At 35.9% G+C, this 19,985-nt stretch overlaps 2 protein-coding genes across 4 annotated transcripts in view; one reads left to right on the top strand and one right to left on the bottom strand.

Moving 5' to 3' along the window:
• The first annotated feature begins 406 nt into the window (after window positions 1-406).
• BBS7 (Bardet-Biedl syndrome 7) overlaps window positions 407-19,985 on the top strand; it is a 36,980-nt gene continuing 17,401 nt past the window's right edge. For 2 of the 3 annotated variants that reach the window (XM_015074601.3, XM_015074602.3), the window contains exons 1-10: window positions 407-613; window positions 2,550-2,615; window positions 6,903-6,965; window positions 8,625-8,800; window positions 11,158-11,344; window positions 13,767-13,839; window positions 14,508-14,624; window positions 16,253-16,383; window positions 17,639-17,723; window positions 18,700-18,802. In XM_015074601.3, the coding sequence (XP_014930087.2) occupies window positions 578-613; window positions 2,550-2,615; window positions 6,903-6,965; window positions 8,625-8,800; window positions 11,158-11,344; window positions 13,767-13,839; window positions 14,508-14,624; window positions 16,253-16,383; window positions 17,639-17,723; window positions 18,700-18,802 (1,037 nt within the window). In that variant the 5' untranslated portion in view covers window positions 407-577. The remainder of the gene's footprint in view (window positions 614-2,549; window positions 2,616-6,902; window positions 6,966-8,624; window positions 8,801-11,157; window positions 11,345-13,766; window positions 13,840-14,507; window positions 14,625-16,252; window positions 16,384-17,638; window positions 17,724-18,699; window positions 18,803-19,985) is intronic. The other variant, XM_053217000.1, reaches the window with a different exon arrangement.
• Window positions 19,587-19,985, bottom strand: part of EXOSC9 (exosome component 9) — a 37,740-nt gene continuing 37,341 nt past the window's right edge. The window contains exon 16 of the transcript XR_008296155.1: window positions 19,587-19,683. The gene's annotated coding sequence lies outside the window, so the exon portion shown is untranslated. The remainder of the gene's footprint in view (window positions 19,684-19,985) is intronic.

The following is a 19,985-nucleotide window of genomic DNA, read 5'->3' on the forward strand; positions in this document are numbered from 1 at the left end:
AGGTCTTTGGGGTCCTCAATAGTTTGTTAAGAGTTTTGGGAAGGGGCTGTAAGGCCATAAGTTTGATAACTATTGTGGTAAGCTAACTCCTGTAACGGTGGAACCTAATTCTTTGAAGGACTCTTTCCCGTGTCAGTAAACTAGTTCAGAGTCAACATAAGTTTCACATCAAGGGTCTACACTGAGAAAGACTTAAAGAGGTGCTTCTCTAGACCGCGGTGGGGGTGGAGCCAAGACTGCGTCTCCAGTCTCCCTGGAAACCACCTTTCTCTAGTGTCCTGGGCCTAGTCCTCCGTTCCTCTCCGCCTGTGATTGGAGCAGGTTAAGTCAGTGGGCGGTTCTTTGGGAGAGGGGCGGGGCTTTCTCTTTTGGCCGTGGGCTCCCCTCGCGTGAACGTATTGACGTCACACTGGACGCCGCAGCCTTGACGCCACGCCTGTGCATCCCCAACTGAGGCCGTCGTAGCGGGGGTTGGCCTTTCGAGGGGACGCGAGCGGGACCCTTGAGGCCTGAGGTCCAGCAGCCTCTGTTGTTCCCGTGCGGTTCCGGCGCTGCCCCCAGCATCGGTGCCACCGTCATGGATCTAAATTTAAACCGAGCGGATTATTTACAGGTAAACCTGAGGGAATAAAGCGGGCGCCAAGCGGGAAGAGCCCCACTCCCTGAGAGGATTTTGTCCTTCCACTGACGTCTGTCGGGGTCGCCCAGAGGGGGTGCGGCGGCGAAGGTGCAGGGCTGGGTGCTGCGCTCTCGTTGTCGCTGTCACGGGCAACTACTGCTCGCCCTTGAGGGTCCGCGGGGACTTGGAAAAGAAGCGGCAGCCGCTCCCGCGTTGCTGGAGGCTGCCAGCATACCTAGAATAGATAGAATGTACATGTATACACTTAAGAGTATACCTTGAATACCTAAAAAGAGCTGACGTGATCTCGGATTCCTCTTCAAGGCCGTACGCCTCCCAGGCTGCAGCTACCTGTTGGCCCGTAACTCCGGGAATCTCCCTCCATCTCTCCCCAGCCCCTTCTCCCGAGCGCCAGACACTTCTCGCTTTGAGCTGGACGTCACCAGCCACATAATCATAAAAGCCAACGACAACTCTTTATTGCACATGTAATTTCTTCATGAGCTTAACTTACATTACTATTTACTCTTCATAAAAATTCTCTGAGTAGATAATGTTATAGATGGGGATCTAGGGACTCAGAGAAAGTAATTACTTAACAGCGAAAAAGGATGAAGTTCTTAACTTGAAACAAAGTCTCTGACTCCGGAGCTGGTATTCTCTCTCTTACACTATCCTGCCTCTCAGTATTTCAGCTCTAGCCATTCTTTCCCTCTTTTTCATCTCCTTTTTCAGTGATCCCGTCTTGGCTCATGATACAAAAGTTTGCCCCCTCAGTTTCCCTGCTAGCTATGCTAGGTACTTTTCACCGTAATATCTTCCTTAGTGAACTGGTCACCACATTTTGCTACTGCTTTTGTCTCCTAAACATCTCTTGACTGGTCCCATGTTTTTCCCCATCTCCATTACCCCCAATTCAGGTCCTCATCTTCTCTTTCTCCAGTAATTGAAATAGCCTGTTATTTGGGCTCCTAGCCTCCTGCTTCACCTCCCTCCAAGCCGTCCTTCACATCACTTGTTAGAATGATGTTTCAAAAACGCAAATCTAAACAGATTACTCTATTTAAAAAAAAAAAAATTAATGTTTTATTTATTTTTGAGACAGAGAGAGACAGAGCATGAATGGGGGAGGGTCAGAGAGAGAGAGGGAGACACAGAATCTGAAACAGGCTCCAGGCTCCGAGCGGTCAGCACAGAGCCCGACGCGGGGCTCGAAGCCACGGACCGCGAGATCATGACCTGAGCCGAAGTCGGAGGCTTAACCGACCCAGCCACCCAGGCGCCCCCTAAACAGATTACTTTAAACTTTAGTACTACTCCTTAGAATACAGAAGAAAGTTGTACTTCTACACTATATGTAAATCCTTTTATGATCTGTTGTTTACTGCGATGTCTGTCCCATTGCTCTCCATCCTCCCCACATCTTCTCTCATACTGTGCGCCACTAGTGACAGTTCCCTGCTGTTTGCATCTTCCATACCTTTTGTAAAATAGTCCTCACTATTAGAGTGGATGACATGACCCTCAGCATGTTCGGTGTTTCGCAGAAGTCTTCTATGTCGCATTTTTAATAATTGTAATCTATTTCCAAAGATTTTTAATTACTGTACGAAAACGAATAACTGTATGAAGGTTTTAATGAAGGCTTCTAGAAATATGTGTTCATAAAGTATGTTGCCACTAGTGTCACATTATTTTTGGCTTGACAACTTTATAGCATAAATTTTACTATTTTGGGGTGGTTCCTATATTTTGTCATTTGTGGCATATATTTCATTAGAAAGTAAGTTCATCACTGATAGTAGTTGTTTCATATCACTAATTGCAATACACAATGAATTGAATCTGCTGGTTCTTTTAATCTCTCATGTAATCACTTCAAATTAGTGTATCAGAAAACATTCACTAGGTGGCTGGTGTGTTTCCTTAGGTGGGAGTGACCTCTCAGAAGACTATGAAGTTACTTCCTGCCTCAAGACATAGAGCCACACAAAAGGTACTGTACAGATCCTGGTTTCTCCCTATCTCTTTGCTCTGACAGAGAAGAGGTTTATATTCCTTTCTTTATTAGTAAGTTACTCTTTTTAAAATGCTGATGTTGGGGCGCCTGGGTGGCGCAGTCGGTTAAGCGTCCGACTTCAGCCAGGTCACGATCTCGCGGTCGGTGAGTTCGAGCCCCGCGTTGGGCTCTGGGCTGATGGCTCAGAGCCTGGAGCCTGTTTCCGATTCTGTGTCTCCCTCTCTCTCTGCCCCTCCCCCGTTCATGCTCTGTCTCTCTCTGTCCCCAAAATAAATAAACATTGAAAAAAAATTTTTTTTAAAAAAGAAAATGCTGATGTTAAAATGGAAATAAATATCTTTTAATTTGAACAGAGGTTGGAATACCAAGGGACATCCACAGTCAGTAATTTTCTTGGATATTCTAATTTTTATGTACAATCTGTAATAGTTTGAGCAAACTTATTGAAAAGTATATTCCAAGCTGCTCGATAAATGTTGTTGACTGACTGAAAAATATATTCCATTCCCCTGTTAATAATTTACTCAGTGTGTAATTGTGTGTACTAGATTGTGTATATGAAGAAGAAACATAAAGCACATTAGGATATAGAGAAAATTCTTTTTATTTTTTTATTAAAAAAAACTTTTCTAAATGTTTATTTATTTTTGAGAGAGAGAGACAGAGACAGAGTGTGAGCAGGGAAGGGGCAGAGAGAGAGGGAGACACAGAATCCTGAAGCAGGCTCCAGGCGCTCAGCTGTCAGCACAGAACCCAATGCGGGGCTCAAACTCCTGAACTGTGAGATCATGACCTGAGCTGAAGTGGGACAGTAAACTGACTGAGCCACCCAGGCGCCCTGGGAAAATCCTTTTTAAACTTCATTGTATTTTTAAGAGTAATTAAGTATTTTGATGTTGAACTTTTTATTTAATTAATGATAACTATATTTTTTAAATATATTTTTAATGTTTATTTATTTGGGGAGGAGGGGCAGAGAGAGAGGGAGATAGAGAATCTGAAGCATGCTCCAGGCTCTGAGCTGTCAGTGCAGAGCCTGATGTGGGGCTCGAACCCGTGAACTGTGAGATCATGACCTGAGCTGAAGTCGGACACTCAACCAACTGGGCCACCCTGGCGCCCCACAATGACAATAATTTTTGTAGCAATATTGATCCTATGATTTCTATAAACCAATTATAATTTCTTAGTAGACTGGTAGGATATTTTTTTTTTAATTTTTTTTTTCAACGTTTTTATTTTTGGGACAGAGAGAGACAGAGCATGAACGGGGGAGGGGCAGAGAGAGAGGGAGACACAGAATCGGAAACAGGCTCCAGGCTCTGAGCCATCAGCCCAGAGCCTGACGTGGGGCTCGAACTCACGGACCGCGAGATCGTGACCTGGCTGAAGTCGGAAGCTTAACCGACTGCGCCACCCAGGCGCCCCTATTGGTAGGATATTTTAATAGCTGCAAAATAAATACAGTATTCTGATGTAGTAACATTTTACTAATATAAATCAACATATTTTTCATTGCCATTTATTGTATTTGGTCCACTAGATCAGAACTTTTCAAATTTTTTTGGCCTTAAGGCCCTTTTACACTCTTAAATTATTGAGGATCCCAAAGAACTTTTGTTTATGTAGGTTATATCTATCAATATTACTGTATTAAGATTAAAACAAATATCTAAAATATTTGTTATTTTATTTTTTAAACAATACACCCATTACATGTTTACAAAGATAACATTTTAATAAAAAATAACTGCATTTTCAAAAACAAAAAGAGGATTTAGTGAGAATAGTGGTGTTGTGTCACACTTTTGCAAATTCTTTAGTCCGGCATAAGCAAGGCATCTAACTTCTCATATCTGTTTTCTACATTCAATCTGTTGTCTTGGTTGAAGCATACAAAGAATATCCAGCTCACACAGATACAGTTGAACTTAGGAGTTATTTAAATAGCTTTTCCAGGTAATTATGGCTCTTCACATATACTTGACAAATAGTAGTTACTTAAACATTAGTTGCAATGTGGATTAAGAAGCCATATTGATTAGCTTTTCATACTTTGATACATTAAAAACCATTTGTACTTTAAATGGATCTTTTACCCATGCATAGTTTTATAGCATCCTGTAATGGTCATTTGAGATTATTGGTTCATTGAGATATACATATCTTCCAAAAGTTGAATGTTCAAATGTTGATTGTTCCAAATGTTATTATAAAATATAAAGCAAATCACATTTGTTGATGTCACTACTGATTTCATCAGAAAAGTTGTTAAGTATGGAGTAGCTGTCCAGCTCACAGTGGCAGATTCAAGTCTTCTGAAATACTTTCACTTGAAAACCCAAATTTTATCATTGGGAGCAAATACTTTCAGTTGTTTTCCTTTAAAATGACAAGCTCACTTCTTTTAGTTTTTTTGTTTTGTTTTGTTTTGTTTTTAATGTCTACAAATACCAAGTGTTAGTAACAGCTTGTTATTAACCATTGTCTTCTTTTTTTAATGTTTATTTATTTTGAGAGAGAGAGAGAAAGCTAGGGAGGGGCAGAGAGGGAGGGAGTGATTGAATCCCTAGCAGACTCCCGCGCTGTTAGCACAGAGCTGGGTGGCAGAGCTGGGTGCTTGCAGGGCTTGATTTACAAACCGTGAGTGGGATCATGACCTGAGCTGAAACAAAAAGTCAGACACTTAACCCACTGAGCCCCCCCAGGCACCCCTTAACCATTGCTAATAGTTGCTAGTTGTTCTTTCATTCTTAAAATTGTGTTTCTTGAAAAAATTGAATAGTTCAGCTTGTGACTAAAACTGGTATTAAGTGTTTTTTGGTATGCAGCAAAAGTGCTTTATGCATATTTTTTATTTTCTCACACTAAATATTAAAAAGACATGATTCAAGGGCCAAAATTCAAGAAGATTAATAATTTTTATTGCTTCATCAAGAACATTCTTACATGAAGTTTGATTTTTTTCTTTACTCTCAAGTGGTGATGAAGATTACAGTGACAACTGGTAAGGTTTGTTGTCATTGTTTTGATTCTTGCCAGACACCAGCAACTTTATCCACAATTGCTCTGCATCATCATCGTAAATATCAACATAGCAAAAAAGAAAAATAAAGACTTACTTAGAAAAATAGTTTTCATTTGCCAGATTCCCTAAAACGTTCTTGTTGACCCCAGGAATCTAGGAATCACACTTTGGGAATCCCTGTAATTATTGTTTTCACAAATTATTGGAGTAGTGTAGTGTTTAAAAAAAAAAAAAACTCAAAACCTTAACTGTTCTTATGTATTTTTTCATCTGAATAGGAATCTGCCAATACCAAAGGTCCATAAATCTTCTGAAAATGTGTGCATAATTATTTGTGAATGTTCATTGTTCTAGAAAGAAAGTCCATAGCTTTCATAAAATGCACAAAGGGATTTGTGATCCCCACACCAAAGTTAAGAATCAGGGACCCAAGAATGTGGCCTGTGCAACATCAACTTTTTGATAATTGAGACTTGTTTTGTGTCCTAATACATTGTCAATTTTCTAATGTTCCTGTGTGCTTGAAAAGAACATTTATAATGTACTTAGGATGAGTGAATTGCTTATTTATGCACGTGTGAGCACACACTCACACACACATATCTTACACATATGTACATGAATGTACACATACATATGTACATACATATTAGATCAGAGGTAATTGTTTTTCTAATCTATATCCTCTTTTGTCTGCTTGTTTACCAATTCCTGAGAAACAAGTGTTAAAATCTCCCTCTGTATTTATTTCAAAATAATCCATTGGTTACATGTTGATAGTTGTTGAACCTGAATGATGGATATGTGGGAATTCATTATAATATTCTGTCTGCTTTTGCATAGGGTGAAAGTTTTCTATTAAGAAGGTTTTAAAAATATCCAGTAGGTCAATCACAACTTTACTGATAATCTGTTTTGAAAGTTAATCTTAACATATTCTTATCCTCTAGTTAAGGAAAAAAATTACCTCCCTGACATTTCTGTTTCTGTTCTCTTGCTCTCTTTACATTGTAGGAACAGAATATATGACCAATAACTTCAATAATGATTCTCCCTACCTTCTCGTTGCCCCTTTCTTGTAATTTCTTGGAGTATTATTTTTTGTGTAGGCACTTTCCTAGATTTTCTGATCTCTACTTTCAAAATTATGATTTATATTTTGAGATCTTGTTTACCCCATATAAGTTAATAGGACATAATTATAGTAATTTCATATTCTCTTCAATCTGTTGTAGGTGGTTATTGGAGATCACGATGGGGTAGTTATGTGCTTTGGAATGAAGAAGGGAGAAGCAGTGGTATGTATAGCTTTTTTTTTTTTTTTTTAGGAGAAAAAAGGATTTTCCTCTCTCTTTCTTTCTTTCTCTCCTTCCTTCCTTCCTTCCTTCCTTCCTTCCTTCCTTCCTTCCTTCCTTCCTTCCTTCCTTCCTTCCTTCCTTTGTAGGCTCCACACCCAGCATGGAGCCCAATGTGGGGCCCAAACTCATGACCCCAAGATCAAGACCCAAGCTGAGATCAAAAGTCAGTCACCTAACTGACTGAGTCACCCAGGTGCCTTGAAAAAAGGATTTTCTAAAAGAGAAACACACTACTTGTTGAATACTCTTAGGTTAAAATTGTCCTAAAAACAATGAAAAATGCATTGTGAGAAAAGTAGTTACATGAAGTATGAGGCTACAGGCAAGACAACAGTCATGTTCTAGCTAGCTGTAAAACACCTTTGACAGCCTAGGGTGACATATTAATTTTCTATGGTGTGTAACGGATTACTTTTGGGTGTTTGAATCAATACTATTATCTCATAGTTTCTGTGGGTCAGGAATATGGTTTCGTGTCTTACATGGCTACAGCGTAGATATTAGCCAGGATCTATTCCTTTTTGGAGCTGGGGTCCTATTCCAAGCTTACATGGTTGTTGACGGGATTCAGATTCTTGCTGTTGTAGGACTGAGGTCCCCATTTTATTGCTGTCTATAAGCCAGGGCCTGCTCTCAACATCTTGAGGCCCCCACAGTTCTTTGCCATATGGTCTTCTCACTGGCCCTCTCATGGTGACCTGCTTCAAGCCAGCAGGAAAATCTGTCCAGTCAGCTAAGGTAGAGTCTTATGTAACTTATGTAACATAATATAACATGGAAGTGACTATCCCATCACCTCTGCCTCTTAATGTAACCTAATCAAGGATGTGATTAATGCATTATCATATTGACAGATCATAGTTTACAAGTAATGGGTCTGAGCTGTGAACACTTATATATTCACTATACATTATGTAGAATTTATAAAAAAAAACTGGATAGGGTAAAAACTGTCAGAAGGTGCAGTGTTTCTATTATTTGTACATTCTCCCAGATACTTTATTCTCTGTATAAAGTCATTGGAGGGGAGGGAGAGAAATTGGTGCCAATAATAAAATGGAAAATAACCAGGAAGAAATTAATAATACAAATGGTATTTCCAATTAGATATCAAGTTATACATTCAGGTTTTCAGTAAATTCTACAATCTTTTACTTATACTGCTAAAATTTATAAAAATTATGAAGAAAGCAGGAGAGATTAGTTTTAAACAGACAATTCAAGCGTAAAAAGATGTCCATTGGAGCCAGTGGGGGAATCTTGTTAAAATGCAGGTTCTCATTCAGTAGAAAAGTCTGCATTTTTAATAAGGTTAATCATTACTAATCGCACTGCTTAATGAACTCTACTTTGAGTTGCAGGAGTTTAGATTTTAATGATGTTGCTGAAATATTGGTGGCAATAAATATTCTAAATTTTGAAGATATTTAGCCAAAAACTTTGAAGACCCACTGAAGTAAATACATTTGTATCTAAAGATGTTTCTATATAATGGAACTATAATACTTTGTGTGTTTGAAATCACAGCATTTTTTATGGTAAAAGAAAATGCTTACAATAAATTTGTGTACTTAATTTTTTCCCCCATGATTTTTGCAGGCAGTGTTCAAGACTTTACCAGGGCAGAAGATTGCAAGATTGGAGCTAGGAGGGGTTCTTAATACACCCCAGGAGAAAATTTTTGTTGCTGCAGGATCTGAGATTAGAGGCTTCACAAAGAGAGGAAAACAGTTCCTCTCTTTTGAAACAAACCTCACTGAAAGCATTAAAGCTATGTATGTTCATCCTTTTCTTTTATCTTTACATATCCATTTACAATATTTTGGATAGGTGACAAACATCAGATTGAGTCTCATATCTTAATAGATTTCCTGGGAAGTAAAATTGCCTAAAGGCACTTTGTTAGTAAGAAACTAATTAACCTAGAATCAGTACAAAATCAATTGGTTGTTGAAATGTTTTCTTTTAAAGACTCTCATAGTATTTATACATTAATTTTTGACTAATTGGTTCAATTGATTCATGATTAAGGTATAAAAGAAAAAAGTAAAAGAAATCTAGAGATGTTTAGGTTTCTGTTCCTTTGATGTCTCTGGTAATTTTGGTTATGAGGTAGCATCATTTTGTTAAAAAGCTGGCCATCAAAGTTGGTAACTACCAATAGGATATAATTTTAGGTAAATCAGTTAAGACCCTGAGTAAAAATAACTCCCTTAAGGGCTTTTGGATATGTGAGATTTTGCAGTTTAAATTTTAGTTTTTTTTAATCATGGGGGTCTGAAAAGCCTTTAAAGTTTATCTAACACACTGTCCTCAAACCTACTACTGAGGAGAATCCCTTGGCAGCTTAAAAGAGTAGATTTCTTGTCTTACTCATACCTGCAGAATTGGAATTATTAGGAGTGGGTTAAAAGAAAAAAGTTCTTCATTTGACTATGATGCAGCCAAGTTCTATAAGCAACCAGACATTGGTTTGAAAACTGCTAACTCAGTTCAGCGTTCTGTGTAATGCACAGCTGTCCTGTATAATGCATGTCTCATGTCCTGACATCCAAGCCGCAAAACTTTGGTTTGGTGAGATTAGGTAAGATTTAAACAATGGTACATGGGAGTGAGTTCAGTGGTTTAATAAGAATAGAATACTTTTGAAATGCTTTTGTAGATAGACATGGTCAATGATAATTGTAAAATACTAAAATCAAAGTAATACATTAATAATTAGCATAACTCACATTCAGAAGGATATGTGGGCAAAGGTTTGAGAAAGATAAGGAATTTCCTAGACAATAATCGCTTTTGCTAGTTTCTTAAATGTTTTTATTGGAGTGGCAGTGGCAGGATGGAGAAGATCTTTACTTAATTTTTGAAAATTTATTGTCTGAATCCCCAAATTTATAAGGGTGCATAGGAAAGCAAGGTTATAACTTGGCAAGATTCAGTAAGAAAGCACTTACAACAACTTACAAGTTGGTTACCACTCATGCATCCCTTCCCTGCTTAACGTTTCCATCTATCCCTGCTCTTGTCAACAATAGTGATTGTAAGCAGTACTTTGGAAAATGTGTAACTGCAATATAATTGCAAATGTAATACAGATGGATTTCTAGATGAAACTTTAAGTCTTGAAAAAGAATTTTGTTAGTTGATAAAAATGATATTGAGGACTACTGAAATCATATGCAGAGCCACAGAGTGAGGCCACTTAAGCAATAATTGAAGAAGAGAAAATCAATGAGGATAATTATAGGATAAGAAATAATTTTAATTCCAAAACTTTTTAACTAGACTTTAGAAGTTTCACCTTCAAATAAACCTTCAAATAAAATTACCTTCTTTATTATCACCTTCTTTATGGTTATAGCAGTCTACAAGTGAAAGGTAATATACTAGTATATAATTTTTGTCAAGTTTCAGCTCCCCAAGTGAAAACTGGATTCGATATAGAATTAGAATGTTGTTATGATTATTGCCTACATTTTGTTAAATATAATTTAAAATGAATGTTTTTCATTTTTTTTCAAGATAAAAATCTAATGAAATCATTTTTTTCACTGTTTACCATTTAAAGTAGATTCATTTCCAACAGCCTTTGCTAGACAGTTCAGAAAAGTAGTAGGAAAGCTAACTCTAAAGCTAAAAGCTACCTAGTGCAGTCTACTCCACTACTGGTTGTGTGCCATTAGGCAAGTTACCTAACATTTTATTGTTCTCTGTCAAAAGGAATAATAATGGTCCCTGCTTTATAACATTATGAGGATTAAGCTAATCCATGTAATACATGTAAATCATTTAGGACAGTGCTTGTCACATAGTACGCATTTAAAAAAAGTTCCTTTTTCCAAGTTGTCTTCAGATATAGACAGTTAAATTATCATTGTCTTTGTTTTCATTTTTTCTGAGCTTAATTTTTGAGATGCCTAAGACCTTAAGGTCTTCACAGCTTTCAAAATCAATGTTATACCTAAAGGCTAAAATTAAGTGGGGGAAATGAGGGGGAAAAATATCTATTCTTTAAGTCTGTGATAAAATGATAGAAACTGTATAAACTTATTTTCATCTCATAAAAGTTCAGGAGTTTTCTATGCTTATTTTTAAAAATATGGATATTTTATATTACTTTTAATGTTCTCAGGCATATATCTGGCTCAGACCTCTTTCTCAGTGCAAGTTACATCTATAACCATTATTGTGACTGCAAAGACCAGCATTATTACCTTTCCGGGGACAAAATCAATGACGTCATCTGCCTTCCAGTGGAAAGATTACCTAGTATTACACCAGTATTGGCCTGCCAGGACAGAGTGCTCAGAGTTTTACAGGTTTCTGTGATTTGCATTTTTATAGTTTTTCATAATTTATGTTAAATAAGTATTACTGAACAATGTGTATTTAAGTTAAATTACTTATTACTGCCGCTTTAAATGTCTTACTTAAAATTATATCTGGAAAAAATGCCTTTTAATTGGTATGCTGTTTTTTTTTAACTTGAGCCAAATGTATTAAGATCTTTGGTGAGTTTTAGGCATACATGGGAAAAAGGATGCTTCCTCCCAATCCCATACATAATTTCTGAGTTAGTCCAGTTTGAATGGAGTGCCTTGGCTATAGAACCCTTCGCAGCTTTTTTTTTTGGCTTTCTTCCTCCATTACCCTTCCCTCCCTGCCAAAATCAAATAAATGGAGGAAATTGGGTTGGGGAGCGGATGCTAGGCTTTAACAAAGAAGGAATAGTTGAGATCAAAGGATGTATCATTTGAGTTTATTCCATATTTATGACAGTATGTGCAACAAAATAAGCACTCAGTAAATACTTGTTGGATGAATAAATGAATGATAGAGGGAAAATCATTTTATTGTCCTTATATTTCTATTAAAAACCATGATGCATAAGGTATTGTTATTAGTATAATAGTTACACCTATGTCTCTTCAAAAGTGACTTTCAATAAAATACACATACATACAAACACCAGGATCCATAAAATAAAGTTTAATGCAAATAACATAGAACAGGTGGATTATTTGGATCAGAAACTTGGGCTAATGATAGTGCAGTTGAATAAAAAATCTTGCTGTTTATTCTGTGCCATCACAGGCTATCTCATTCTTTGGAATTTCATAGTCAGATGGCCATTTCTTGGTATTAGTCCTTTTATAGAAGGAAAAATCCAATGGTTCTATGAGGTTCTCCCCGCCCCCCCACCCCCTGCCAAGGGAAGATAAAGTAATGTTCAAGATTCATTCTAGAGAGATGAATAATTAATTTCTTCCATAGCCTGTACTCCCAAATATGAATTGTTTGAATAAGGCTTTTAAACAGGAGCTGGCTAGAATTCAGTTAGAAATTGTTCCAGCTGATTCTAGGATTCTGCTTTGTTTAACTAGAAGAGATCCATGTACTTGCTGTAAAAATAAAGAATTCAGTAAGGATTTGTGGGAAGTTACAGCTTGAAGCCTTTGCTCTGCCCTTCATATGTCCTTCCTCCCCTTTACTGCTCATTATCCATTGCCCCAGAAGAAGCCTTTTTTTAAACAGTTTTCTTGTGGATTCTTTTGTGTTTATATAGTTGATATATATGAAATTTCAAATGTAATTATAAATAAAAGATAAAGCACATGACTTTTATATATTCTATATATATTTAATTTAACAAAAAGGTCATTACATATTTACTGTAATTTCACATTTTTTTCATTGAATGATTTATCATAGTTATTTTTTCCATGTAAGTGTAGATACTTATAAGTACCCTATTCTTTAATAGCTTCACAAAATACTGTGTACTAAATGAAAACATTAGAAGTGGCAAAATTTTAAAAAAGACAAATAAATGGACGTAACTTATTTTCTTATCTAAATAACAGGTCATTCTGCCTCTCACTGGAATAGGTTTTGGAAATACCCAAATACTTATTGGCCATGTGACTATGTCAAGTTAACTGCTCCCAACTTCAGTCTCTTCTTCTGTACAATGAAAACACTGAGAACCCACCTGCTGGTATTATCCAACTAAATGAAACAATACATTCAATGTACTACCCTAAAAGATAACACCCTAGATGTTGGATATTGCTGTTCTGGTGATACTCACCACCTACCTTCTTGGAGTATCAAAAAGTGTAATGGCACATTAAAGAGTGAGAAGTCCTGTTGAAAAAAAAATCTGCATAACCTTCTTGTGTCAGTTACCATCCTGAGAACCTGGACGACCTCTTAAGGTTGACGAAGAGAATCAGGTTGAGGGTTAGGTAGGGGCTATTTTCTGCCTTAGATGACACATGTCTGATACCACTCTGGGACTAGGGTGGCAAACTTCATTCACATTTTTCAGGAAGCAAAATTGAGCCCCTGGGCTTGTCTTGTTCTTAGGAAGTAACTTTGGGTCTGTTTAAATATTTGTGCTCTGAGTTAAAGAAAACAGAACAAACAACTTATTCCTGGAAAGATTTGATAGGAAAATTTACCAGTGTCAAGTTTTTGGGCAAACAAAGTATTTAAATTGAAAACTTTTCTAAGTGTTGAGTATTTTAAATATTTCTTCATGATCTTTAAATATTGTATATTTTAAAATGAGTTAACATATACAAAATTGCTAAAGAAATGCAAGTTAATAATCACAGTCTAACTTTTTTCAGCAGTTTTATTCTAGAGTTTTTCTTTATATGAATACTGATGTTATCAAGGAGTATGTATACTAAATTTATGTTCTGTTTCAGTTTTAAAATACTTTTTCTTCTTCAGGGATCTGATGTGATGTATGAAACTGAAGTTCCTGGCCCACCTACTGTTTTAGCACTACACAATGGAAATGGCGGTAATCACAATAAAATAAGGAAGTGTGTTATGTTATTTAAGTCTAGATATTTCAGGTTTTTAATCATTTAACTATATATTAAGTATAGTTAATCATTTAACTGTAATGTTAAGTTTTTAATAATGTAACTATATGTTAATGAACTGGAATTGAGACAGTAGTCTGATAACTTGCCAGTAACTAACAATAATGAATTGTTGAACTTTAATTTTCAGTGTCCTCATCTTAAAATTAGATGATGAGGAAGGGTCTTATCTCTTAGTTTATAAAATTCTGTGACTATATAACCATCCTCCAAAATTAAGTTTTCTGTCTTTTTATATTTTTTAAATGATATTTTTACATTAAAGTCCATGTATATGAAAATTTTTTTCAGTTTTAAGGAGATCTTATGAGTCATGAGATAAGTATAACATGTTGACTTAAAAAAAAATTTTTTTTTATGTTTATTTATTTTTGAGACAGAAACAGAGCATGAGTGGGGTAGGGACAGAGTGAGAGAGAGACACAAAATCTGAAGCAAGCTCCAGGCTCTGAGCTGTCGGCACAGAGTCTGACGCAGAGCTCGAACCCACCAACCATGAGATCATGACCTGAGCTGAAGTCGGACACTTAATCGACTGAGCCACCCAGGTGCCCCTAACATGTTAACTTTAATTATAAACTAGGTGACTCTGGAGAAGACCTTTTGTTTGGAACATCAGATGGAAAACTTGGGCTTATTCAGATCACTACCTCCAAACCGATACACAAGTGGGAAATTCGAAATGAGAAAAAGCTGGGAGGTATGTTTTTGATGTAGTTTAGATTCTGAAATGTCATTCATTATTAAATATCCTAAATTTTATATAGTTCATTCTGTTTTATTTATTCACAGTATTTGGTAAGCTTCACAATTTACAGAGCCACCTCAGATTTATTTACTCTTTGTTTATTTAGCAGGTCTGTCATACTTTGGCATCATTTTTTAATTAAGAAATGTTAATGGTAATTTAGGATAGGTAGGCTTTTGTGGGCTAATGTCCATCCATAGTATCAAATCCATTATTCACTGTTTGGTGTAGGAAATTAATTGGAATTTAGGAATATTTGATATTAAGCAAGGAAGAAGTATAGTGAGTCAGGGAATATTCCGGTTTTCTAAAGGATTTATACCTTTCTGAGGAAATTTATATCTGACTTAGAAAGTAGTAAGATGGCTATTTATAGGTATAGTAATTCTATTCATGTATTCATTTATTCCTTCAACAAATACTTGTTAGGGGAGACAGAGAATAAACAAATGAATAAATAGATAACTTCATCTAAGTCATCTGAAAAAAATATCAGACAGTGATGCATTAGTGATAGGTGGAAGGAAGAAAACTAAATTTAGACTGGGTGGTAATGGAAGGTGTCTTATAAAAGGTGAAATTTGAGCCGAGATCTGATTCATAAGAAAAGGAGTTAGTAATGTAAAAATTGGGGGGAAAATTATGCTCCAGAAAGAGGAAAAAATCAGGGCTGAGGACTTGAGGCATAAGTAAACTTGATTCATTTGAGGAGCAAAGGGAAGGTCAGTGTGGCTAAATGCATTAGCATGACAAGACAAGTCAGAGACTTAGCATAGGGCCAAATCATGTAGGTCCTTGTGGACCTTGGAAAAGGATTGAATTTTTATCTATGTGCAGTGGGAAGTCTTTGGAGAATTGTAAGTGGGAGTATGATATGATCTAATCTAACAAAACAAAACAAAAAACATACCAGGGAGAATGGATCTGGGGGAAGCAGCTCAAAATTGAAAGTGTGGCAATCAGTTAGGAAGTCATTGTTATAGTTGTTATAATTTATTTTAGTCTAGACTACAGATAAGTGGCCTGAGCTAGGCTAATGGTAGTTGGAAATGGGAAGGACTCAATTTCAGTATATATTTTGGAGATAGAGCTGTTAAGATTTGCTAAGGATTTGGTCTGGGCGGTGAGAAAAAGACAGGAATCAGAGATGTAGTCTAGATTTTTGGCCTGAACAACTGGGTGATACCTTACTGAGATGAGGAGAGTTTGGGGAAGGACCATTGATGGGGTGCGCTAAAGGGGAATGAAGAATTTTCTTTGAGGCATAGGACATTTGAGATGCAAATGGACGTCTCAAAGAAGATGCTGTATAGGATCTTGGATGTAGAAGTCTGGAACTCTGGGGAGAGGCCAGAGCTAGAGATAAAAACTTATGAGCCATTTCCATTTAGATTATATATAAAGTCTTGGAAATGGCTGAATGTGGGCAGAAAGGGGATACCTGATTATGCTTCAAGTTTTCTGTTATTTGTTTTCCCATTCTGATTCAGTATATACATGTTTTCAGCCTTACTTTGTCTGTACTTGGCCCTAATATTAGTTTTATTAATAACTTGTCACCTCTATCCTCTTTTTTAAAGGTATTTTGTGTGTTGACAGCTTTGACATTGTAGGTGATGGGGTTAAAGATTTACTTGTTGGGAGAGATGATGGAGTGGTACAAGTGTATAGTTTTGACAATACAAATGAGCCTGTTCTACGATTTGATCAGGTCAGTTCATTTAAAAAGACTATATATACTTATATTCATCAAATAATTATAGAGATGATTGTGATGTTTTGGGTTTTATTAAATTAAATATATTAAAATCTTGTGTTTGGCTTAGAATATTGCTGCTTTGATGTTATCAAAATCTTCTCTAGACTGCTCTTATGTTTGAATAATAGACTATTGCCTTCCAGATAAATAATAAATTGCTTCTTCATTTGGTTTCTAAATATTGTATACCTGAACTTTAATTATTTTGCCTTAGTTTCTACAATGCATAGTGAATTACAGGAGTAACATTTATATGTTTGGGTAACAAACAAGACTGTTGTTTTAAAGTAATAATGTTTTAGGAATAAACTCATGTTGTTAGAACAATATCAAAATATCCTTGAGCAGAGAGAAAAGTCGCAATTTCACTTCTAACCACCCAAGACTTTACCAAATGAGAAGAATTACTAAATATGAGTAATTTTAGTTCACGGATTTTAATGTAGTTAAGCTTGTTTATGCCAAGGTACGGAGTTACATGGAGAATCAGTCTGCTGTAAAATGAATCTTTCGTTTTCATGAAGTGGTGTTCTCTAGTCCAGGGTTTCTCATCCTGCCTTATGCAGGATGGATTGAGGCTGTTTAAAAAAAAACAACAACAAAAACCACAACCAGTATCAAGTTTTCTTTGTCTGATTTCACTACTAGTGCTTCCCCTCAGTCCCAGCTTTAACTGTAGATCAGCAAATACAGATGTTTTGATGTATAGATAAAGGTATTACATAGATAATATGGGAATAAAAATTCCCTAAAGGTTTCATAGAGGCTATCATCTCCTTTATTCATCTAAAAAAACTTTATTCTTTGTTCATTTCCAAAAACTATTTGGAAAAAACACATGAGAGGTGGTATGTAGAATTCAGATGATAGACTAAACATATTGGGAGTTTTGCTTATGTAATTTTTTTAAAAAAAACTCTTTATATAAATAAATGATTTTTGCTCATTATGTGGCTACTGTGGCTGAGTGCTACACACACATATATGAGTCATTTTCAGTCTTCTTTCCCCCAAATTTAAAAGCACTGGAATTTTCTGCCATTTGTGCAGGATTTTTGCCTCTCCAATCTCAGTGTTTCCAATGATAAGTATTCAATAAATGTATGTTGAATGTCTGGAGGGAGGAAAATAGGTTTTATGGCTTATTTTAATATGTCTGTGAACTTTTTAGCTATTAATGAAGTACTTGATCTTAAATTTATTTTAGATGTTGTCTGAAAGTGTCACATCTATCCAGGGTGGTTGTGTAGGGAAAGAAGGCTATGATGAAATTGTGGTATCCACATATTCAGGTAAGGGAAATGGTAATAGGTAAAGAAAGAATCATTAAGAAAAAATATACATTTAATAAATTATTTTTAATGTTATTATTTAATGTTAATTTTGAGAGAGAGAGCATAAGAGCAAGCAAGCATGAGTGGGGGAGGAGCAGAGAGAGAGAGAGGGAGAGAGAATCTCAAGCAAGCTCCATGCTCAGCCCAGGGCCCAACACAGGGCTCAATCTCACAATCCTGAGATCATGACCTGAGCTGAAATCAAGAGTCAGACACTTACCTGACAGGCGTCCCTTAATAAATTATTTTTGATGATAACTTTTTTTAAAAAAGTGTTATTAGTAAATCAGTCTTACCTACAGCATTAAAACCTATACTGGTTAAAAACTAAGGAGGGAAGGAGTGGGTGTATTGGTTTATAAAAGAGGTAATATGTGAATAATGGAGTACTTAGCATACTCTACTTAATCTTTGAAAACTAAATGTTATTCTTTGGTTTAAAAAGAAGTATTTACTGAACTTTAGTTTATGTTTTGTTACTGTCTATATTTCTTATAAAAATTCCCTTGCTTTTGAGTTAGTGATTCTTTTACATTCTTAAAATAGCCAATGCGAGAGTTTAACTTTCCATAAACATGATTTTTGAAGGACAGTTCTAATTCATCAGGTATATTTGAACTTGCTAGAATTGTGTTGACTTATTCCATACTTGAAAACTAAAACTATAAATTGAGAAGTGAAAGATTTCTTTAATCATAGTATTATAGTAGTTTACACAAAATAAAAATAGTATCACAAATGTTTATTATGTAGTTTCTTTATGGCTTCAGTATTTTCCAGCTTGATATATTTTGTTGTTTTGTCTTGTTTTTTGAAGGAGAATAAGTCCTAGGACTAAATGAGGTTGATGTTGGTGGACAAAGGGGCATGTATATTGGGGTTTCTTTTAATACTAGCAGCACTTAATGGTGCACAATTTAATTCATCTCTGCAGGCTGGGTTACAGGTCTGACAACAGAGCCTATGCATAAGGAAAGTGGACCAGGAGAAGAAGTAAAAATTAATCAGGAGATGCAAAATAAAATTTCTAACTTAAGGTAATTTTGGATTTTTTTGTTTGCTTTTTTTTTTTATTTCATGAAGTGTGTAGTTCTTATATTTTATTGGAAGGAATTATACAATTAATTATTTTATCACCTTTTTAAATTAAATTTATCAGTTTGAGAAAATTTGCAGTAAGTGCTAATTAGTATTTTAAAGTTATAAATATACTTTTTATATTATTTATATACATATTATTACTTTTTTCTATACTGACTTTTTCCTAGATCAAAAATTACATTTTTAATTTGTTTATAGATAGTTGTAGTGTTTTGTTTTTTCACAGACATTAGAAAGAGACCAACACAGACAACTGTATTCCTTCTTAATTGTACTGTTTACTGCTCCTGTGGACCCTTATGAATCTGTAACATTGGCTTATCAGTTTTCTTACTGGAAATGAGTAATGTTGACTCTTAGGCACAGGGATTGCTTTTGTGGCTTGTTCAATTTGACAGATCCTATGAAAAGAGACCCCAGACTCAAGTAAATTTGCTTCATACAGTGAAGAAGTGGGAGTTGCTGAAACTTCTAATGACTGCTCTCCCTACTTCAACCCTTACCAACCTCTTGGGGGCAGTGAGGGCTGATCTATTTTTATTTTTGGTGGTAGTTGAGGGCTACTTAAGTTTTTAAGGCAGCAAAATGCCACAAGTACTAGTTCACTAAAGCCACACCACAGGTTACCACAAGCGAGTTTAGCAAAGCCACCTGGACTTCAAGCTCCAACGTTCATGCAATAAGGAAACCAAGTAGAATTAATGGCTATTCTCTCACATCGTCAGTATACCTTACATTTATAACCGAGTCTGTCCCTCCTGATTCCAGTGGAATGTAAGCTCATGAGAAGCTTATGTCTGTTTTGTTCATTCAGCACCTGCAACATAGGTACATATGAGGCTCTAAGTAAATATTTCATGTACGAATGAATCTTTTCCTTTGTTTTGTTTATCGCACAAATCCCTTCCAAGCTCTTACCCAGATTTTTTCCCCTAAATTGGGGCTGGCTAAGCCTCATGTTGTTTCTCAGTTACTAGTTGCTACATTTGCATATGTTGTTTCCCTTTAACTGAAGTGACTCTAAGCAATGAAGCAATGTCTGTACAGTTGAAGGTCAGCAGAATCCTTTAAAACACTTGATAGAAGAAACTCAGCTGTACCACTGGCTCATGATCATCT

The sequence above is a fragment of the Acinonyx jubatus genome, chromosome B1 (assembly GCF_027475565.1).
Source record: "Acinonyx jubatus isolate Ajub_Pintada_27869175 chromosome B1, VMU_Ajub_asm_v1.0, whole genome shotgun sequence".
Lineage (NCBI taxonomy): Eukaryota > Metazoa > Chordata > Mammalia > Carnivora > Felidae > Acinonyx > Acinonyx jubatus.